The sequence below is a fragment of the Chelonia mydas genome, chromosome 7 (assembly GCF_015237465.2).
Source record: "Chelonia mydas isolate rCheMyd1 chromosome 7, rCheMyd1.pri.v2, whole genome shotgun sequence".
NCBI classification, from domain to species: domain Eukaryota; kingdom Metazoa; phylum Chordata; order Testudines; family Cheloniidae; genus Chelonia; species Chelonia mydas.
In genome coordinates this window covers 109,326,041-109,333,166 of record NC_057853.1, presented here as the reverse complement: position 1 = coordinate 109,333,166, position 7,126 = coordinate 109,326,041, and the positions used below count along the sequence as shown (strand labels likewise).

At 38.7% G+C, this 7,126-nt stretch overlaps 1 protein-coding gene across 1 annotated transcript in view; it reads left to right on the top strand.

Annotated features, from left to right (window-relative positions):
- The first annotated feature begins 1,492 nt into the window (after nucleotides 1-1,492).
- CCDC172 (coiled-coil domain containing 172) overlaps nucleotides 1,493-7,126 on the top strand; it is a 32,199-nt gene continuing 26,565 nt past the window's right edge. Inside the window, exons 1-3 of the mRNA XM_007056346.2 lie at nucleotides 1,493-1,571; nucleotides 2,882-2,967; nucleotides 6,674-6,790. Of these exons, the coding sequence (XP_007056408.2) occupies nucleotides 1,493-1,571; nucleotides 2,882-2,967; nucleotides 6,674-6,790 (282 nt within the window). The remainder of the gene's footprint in view (nucleotides 1,572-2,881; nucleotides 2,968-6,673; nucleotides 6,791-7,126) is intronic.

Below are 7,126 nucleotides of genomic sequence, written 5' to 3'. Positions count from 1 at the left end.
ATGACCTGATTAGGGCATGATGATTAAAATACAGATATAGATTAAGATTAGGATGCACTGATATGACCTACAAAATAAAATTAAAGCCACCTTTGGGAAAAACCAACAAGTTACAAAAGGTCTTATTCTTTGCATGGCTCTAGTTAAACAGGAATGCATTTTACTTTTATTCTATAACATTTAGTTTGGACCCTGCAAACATTTACATACATATTTAACTTTGCACACGAGTAGTCCCACTGAACTCAATGAGACTACCATGTGTACTTAAGCATGTGTGTGTTTACAGAACTGAGGCCCAAGTCACAGCTACCAAGCTGAACTCTAAAGACTATTTCACTTCCCCCATCCTGAATTTCAAGACTTCTTTAACTGAGCCGTAAAAGGGCTTACTGGGCATTCTCAGACATTGAGAAATGCATTATTGTTGGATTCTGGCTTCCTCTCTTATGAAGAACAGTTCCTTTCCCATAATTTGAGACTCTGGAGCCCCGCCACAAAGAGCAGCTCTTCTAATATGTGACAGGGAACACCATCCTGGCATACAGAAGCTTTCTCACAGTTTGAAACATGAAAGCCCCTGTTGCAACCATAGCAGTAAAGTCCTGAAAACGTCAAAGAATGGTTTTCATTTTATTTTCGCCTTGATCCCAGGATATTGTAGTTCTTTTTCTTGAATTTTTATAAAATAACTTGTTCGCTCACCAGGCTCAGATAAGAAATAGCTATCTGAATTGCCAAAAGTTTCCCACTTCACTCATAGTTTCCATTTTTCCTTTGGCCTTTGGGTAGGAAGCTTCACTACTGAAACACTTTCCTAAATTCACCCTTGTGAACTCTTCCCTCTGTTTCACTTTGCACCAATTAAAAAAAAAATCCTTTCAGTTTTACATAAGATGGGTCAGGTTCATGTTTTCAAGTTTCATCAGAGCCTTATTTTGTTTAACCGTAGCTTGACTATAATATAACGTTTTGCTGAAGTTCTGTTTCATCCCATTAACTTTGAAATATTGTACAACCATGACTACCACCCCTCCCTCTATGTGTTACGATTACCTTCTGCCCCACCCCCAATCCAATCTTCTCCACCAGCAGTTCCCCCGCTAACTCCCCCGCTCTCTCCATCCAATCTCTATTCCCTCTGCTGCCCCCCAAAACCACCAGCCTCCCCTATCCAGCCACCTCTACTACTGGGCTCCTCTTTTCCCACCCCTCAACCCAGGTTCCTTCCTCTGCTCTAACCTCAGGCTTCCCCACCTGATGGGCTGGTTCTCCTCGGCTGCACAAACCCCAGTACAGAGGTAGGAACTGAGGTGGTCAGGTGGGGAGGGGGAGTAGGTGTGACGGACTGAGCACAAGGCTGCTGCTAAAGGGGGAGGAGTCAGGCTCAGTGAAGAGCTCCCTACCCCCCTGTGAGGGGCCTGTGAAGTGGTGAATAAGCCTCCCAGGGACAGGGAAATAACCCCAAGTCCTGCCCCGAAAAGAGACAGAAATGAGCCTGGATTCGCTGTTCCAGCAAATCCTCCTCACGGAGCAGCAAGCGGAGGAGAAGCGGCGCCTCATGCACCAAGGTCAGCCACACAGCCGCCATCTCATGCCTGGTGCAGCAATGATGGCCTGTGGTCACATGCCTCCTTGGCTCCCATAGAGCCCTGAAGGGCAGTGTGGTGGTTCCTCCATCTCGTGGTGGGGGTGGTGGTTTCAAGCAAGGCCAGTAAATCTTGGCTGAGCCTTTCCCCTGGAGTATATAGACTCCTAGATTATAAGGCCAGAAGGGACCTTCAGAGTCTCTAGTCTCACCTGTATAATACAGGCCAGAGTTACCCAGTCACTCCTGTATTGAGCCCAATAACTCGAGTTCCTGCCTCTCTCACCACCTCCTGTTTCAATAGTTATAGTGAACTCCATAGGGACTCAGGACAGCCCTGCGATAGACACATGTGGGCTTGCTTTGAAAGAGCCTACCTCCCTTCTCCTGTGTTTGAATACAGCAGGGTCAGGCTTGTATCATCCTCACGCACAGCCTTGCCAACATATAATTTTTTATCACGAGAGTCATGATATTTGTTGTTATTCCTAAAGCCCCAATTCCTGGAATCATGTTATTACAAGCAAATCTCAGTGCTCGCTCGTTTTTTTTTTTTTTGTTTGTCTGTTTTTTTTAAAGAGTACATTTCTACCCTCCTGATGATGGAGGAAAGATTAAAAACAAACCCAAAGGCTCAAAACCAGAAGGCGAATAAAAAGGACCTACTATTTTTTTTTAATCTCATGATTTTTAAGCTGACCTCATAATATTGGGGGGGCTAAATCATGATTTTCTAAATGCTTGGGTCTGGCAATACTGCAGTCTAGACCTGTAGTTTGAACTCTACAAAATCTGCTTTCAGGAAATGTAATTGCTTGGAGTGCAGTGGGAACTTTAGGAAGTTTGTCCAAGATTCACATAAAACCACCAGCAGATTTAGAAATAGAACCCCTGTATCTTGTCTCCCTGCCTGTTGTTTTAATCAGTAGGTCATGGTGTAGCGGAGTATCAACAAGGTACTTTACTATACAGTAAAACAGGTAACCCTTAATTTAAATCAAATTTCCAAAGATAGCTATCTGAATTATCTATGCAAATGTCATGTTTGTCCACCCTAAAGTAGTAATTAGGCACTCGTTTGTTCACAACTGAATGTCGATTTCCGCTTCTAGTAACTGATGACAGTGACAGTAGCTATTATAGGAAAACCGATGTGTTTAGAAGTCTAGCAATTATATGTCTCTACTGAAGTCATCTTTCTACACCACTCTATCTTGCAAGCAACAAATTGTTAAAAGAATCTCACTTTCATAAATTGATTTCATGTGTTTAAAGTTTCATTTTGTATTGCAGTTAAATTAGACATAAACAGAAGTCATGAAAAAATTAAGCAAACAACAGAAGAACTGAATGAAGCAAAAATAAAATTAGAAACTAAGGTAGAGTAGTAATATTTATAGTATGTTAATTATTGTTATTGGTAAATGGGCTGTAATTTTAATAAATTGTTCATGAACACTTTGAAGCACTACACTTCATGTAGTGTTCATATTAATTATCATAGTGTTTGCTTTATGTATGTATTTGTAGGCATTTCTGTAGTGCTCATTGCCATAGTATCTGAACACGTCACAAGAGCATCGGCCTGCCATTTTGATCCCAGTCCTATAAGACTCACCATTCAGACTGACCCCTGAGATTGCATGGAGCCCCAGGGGCCTCAGTAGGATTCCAGATGGGCTCAGGGGTCTAATCTGGTTCCTTTTACAAGCTTGGGGTCTTGATGTAGAAGGTAGAACACTCCTTCCTTCTCCTTTATTACCACTCTAAGATACATGGAGTTCATTCACATACGCGCTTCACTGTCCACTTCCATTCAATGACGGCCGTACCTAGTGTGCACTGAAGTAAATTAAGAGAGTCCCAGAATTGACTTTAGTGAGCTTTGGATCAGGCCTTAAGAGTTTCCACCTCATCCACACATCAGCAATTCTATTTGTGTTACTCACCGTCTAGCATGTACAAAAAGTGCACTTATAGTTTGGCTACTGCCATTGTAGACAGAATCACCTTTCTAGCCAGACCAGTTAGTATTCTACCACTCACTCTTTTACATTTTCTATTCCCTTTTTCCATATAGTAGATGTGGAGCCTTGTTTTGAGACATGTACTCCCTCTTTACACTCTCAGTTTTGTCAGTACTAATAATTGTGGGTGAAATTGATGTTCGACACCCACTTGTTTGTGCCTGTAAATGAGGTCTAAATGATGTCACCTGTGCTCTTAAATATCTGCACCCACAAAATTGTAGGTGCATAGTAAGCAGGCAGACAGAGGCTCCTTTTAGAGTCAGGCCTATGTTATCTCTAGTATTCTACCTATAAAATAACAGAAATATGTTAGAGATAAATCTTGCAATCTTCTGGATTGTGCTTTGTGCCCCTTTTGACTTTTACTACCAGACTCCTAATTTTACCAACACTTATTATACTACTAATTCATTTGGTGAGGTGAATTAATGGTTTGATGGTGATACCTATCTCTTCAAAAATTTAGGCTGTTGTGTGGTTTGCCAGTGCATTTGTTCTATATATGCACTTCAATGCTACTGTGACAGGTGCTATAGAAACCCCTAAAATAGATTAAGGTATGTTAGAGGGGGGAAAAGAATCCACAGAATTGTTTAGAAATATTTACTAGTTACAAATTTAGACCTTGATTCTGCAAACAGTTACACATATGCATGTCAACAGCCCCATTGACTTCAATGGGACTAATGTGCATAACGGTTTCAAAGATCAGAACCCAATATGGATCTACAATAGGAAGTGGTCTTTAATCAATACAAGGTTGGAATGTGTGATATTTGCTAGATAACCAACCCCCTGTAGTCCTGCTTATAAAATTAATTTATGAGAATCACAATTTTATTTGTAAAAAGAAAAGGAGTACTTGTGGCACCTTAGAGACTAACAGATTTATTTGAGCATAAGCTTTCGTGAGCTACAGCTCACTTCATCGGATGCATTCACTAATTTGTTACTGATTAATTCTGGTTTATAATTGTGGTTTGTATGGTAGGTATCAGAGGACTCAAAAGTAAAACAATTGCTGTACATGACTACTGGAGAAAGGTGAAGATGCATTCCTACTTGATTCCATTGTCTTTTATACATCAAAAATTAATTATATTCTTACCAATGTGTACAATAGTAGATTTTATTTGCTTGTTTAGTTTGAAATTAATTCATTTATCAAAAGGAAATGATGCAGGCAATAAAGAAAATGCCAAAATGCATTACTTCAATCAAATAATATTTCAATATAAAGATTATACATTGACTAGTGAGATTATTTACATTGTCCATTATTTTTCAATACCTAAAATTCAGCTTATTCTACAAATTCTCAATGTATCTACTGCAATTAATATAATCAAACTACTACTAAGAAATAATATAATACTAAAGTCCTCCTTCAAATAACTGTATGTCATTTCTTCCCTCTCCCCCGGCCGCATCCCAACCCAAACCTAAATTAGTAGATGAGCCTTAGAGTTCAAAAATGTTTTGACATCTATTTCACAGAGACTGCTTGTGGTCAGGGGAATGCTCATAGGAAATATTAATTTTTTTCTGTTCTGTAAAACCAGGTAGCATGTAATTAGAACTTGATTTATAGCATTTTGCCTTTCATGGCTCAATGATTTCTTTAAAAAAATTTACTGCAAAGTAATAGATTATGAAGGCATTTTGGGGTTGGAGAAACTACAATGTGGCTGGTTATATTCAGTAATATAAATACAGAAGCACAATATTAGTAACTTGCTTTGAATCAGTACGTAACAATAAATTATCCTGAAGCTCTTGATATTGGAGGAACAAGTTCCCTGATACCTTCACTAAAATATGGTTGGTATGTGAGGAGAAAATCTGGCCCATTGTTTTCTTTTCTAAATTCTCCTAATTTTGCCTGAGCTGCATTACTGTTGACACTACCACCATTCTCTCTGTTATTCAGGCATATCATCTTGACTGTACCCTTTCTCAACCTGTTTATGTAGACAGTTTCTAAATCTTGTTACTTCTTCTTCCATAATATCTCTAATATTTGGCTTTTTCTTGCCATCCACACCACTAAAACTATCATATAGACTCTCACCGTATTTCCTCTTGACTACTGCAATCCCATACTCTGTGGGCTTCCTGACAGCCACTTTGCTCCCTTGTCATCCCTTCTCTTTGAGTCCCTTCATTGGCTCTCATGCACCATCACATCAGATACAAGCTTCTGGTGCTTGCCTTTAATATCCTTCAATAATTAGTTGCTCCCTACTTATCTCCTCCTGTTTCTTATTATATTCTGTCCCCCTACGCTTGCTTAGTTTTAAACTTCCAACCATGGTTGTGCTGCAAAATCTGGAAGAATTCTCCTTGAGTGGTATGCACAAATTAGTTGAGCAGCCTACCTCATCAGTTGAAGTACTGTTAAAAAAATTAAATCCAAAAATACAAATGTGTGCAGAAGGAAGGTTTTTAGTTTATTTGGGGTTTTATAGTAGAACTGTCTTCAGCCCAAAGCTTGGTCCCTTCATTACTCTCCTCTGCCTGATAGTTCTCACAGTCAAACTGGGAAAATTTATGAGACCATCAATCCCTACTTCATCGTCAATAGTAGAAGAGGCACAGGGTAATAGCTAGCATAAATAGCTCTCTATGGCTAACCACAGACATTCAGAGAAGAGCACAATAACTTTGGGGTTTTGTCCCTTTGAAGTTAATCTGTGCCTGACTTAATCATATCTGGTTAGATGGAGAAAAACTCACCCCTATGTTAAGCTATTTAAAAGATTGTATGCTCTGTTGAGTCTCTCTCCATTCCAGATGAAAAATTTTCTGGCTAAAAATGAGAGTTAAGACTCCATTCTCTATACTGGGAACAGCACTGAGTTTAGCCTCTAAAGAGGAGAGACTGCTGCAAAGAATTGTGTTTAGATTGCAAGCTAAAGAGAAAAGGAGACCCATTAAGCTTCCATGGTCCAGCAGTTATGCAGACTTTTTTTTTTGGATAGGGCTCTTTATGTGCAAGACCTATCCATCATGTGTACTTATTTTTATCACCAATAATCTTTTCTTCTCTTTGAAGGTTCAACAGCTGTCTGAAAAGCTCTTCTACTTACAACTTTTGAAGAAACGTGAAGACATCTTAGAGAAAAAGAAAGTTGAACTTATGAATCAAAGGAGTATTTTTCTCAAAATCTTTGTATGTTTCCAGTTATACTATTTAGGGGAGTTCAGTTTTACAAAATACTGTATGACTACAGTCAGATTTATATTTTGAAAAAAACTGGACACTAATTAAGTATGAAAATCTGAATGATTAAAATTTGTTTTGGTTCTAACAAATTAAAACACAAAAATTCAGAATCTCACTCCAAACTTTAATCCATGATTTTAGATAATCTACCTCCTGGATTACCTTTAAAAACTTTTCAGTTGTCTTTACAATTTAGTAGTATTACTGCAGTGTCTAGCATATTCCCCTTCTGACATATAGGACAGAATAGGAATACTGTAAATATTATAGTAATGCTACTTA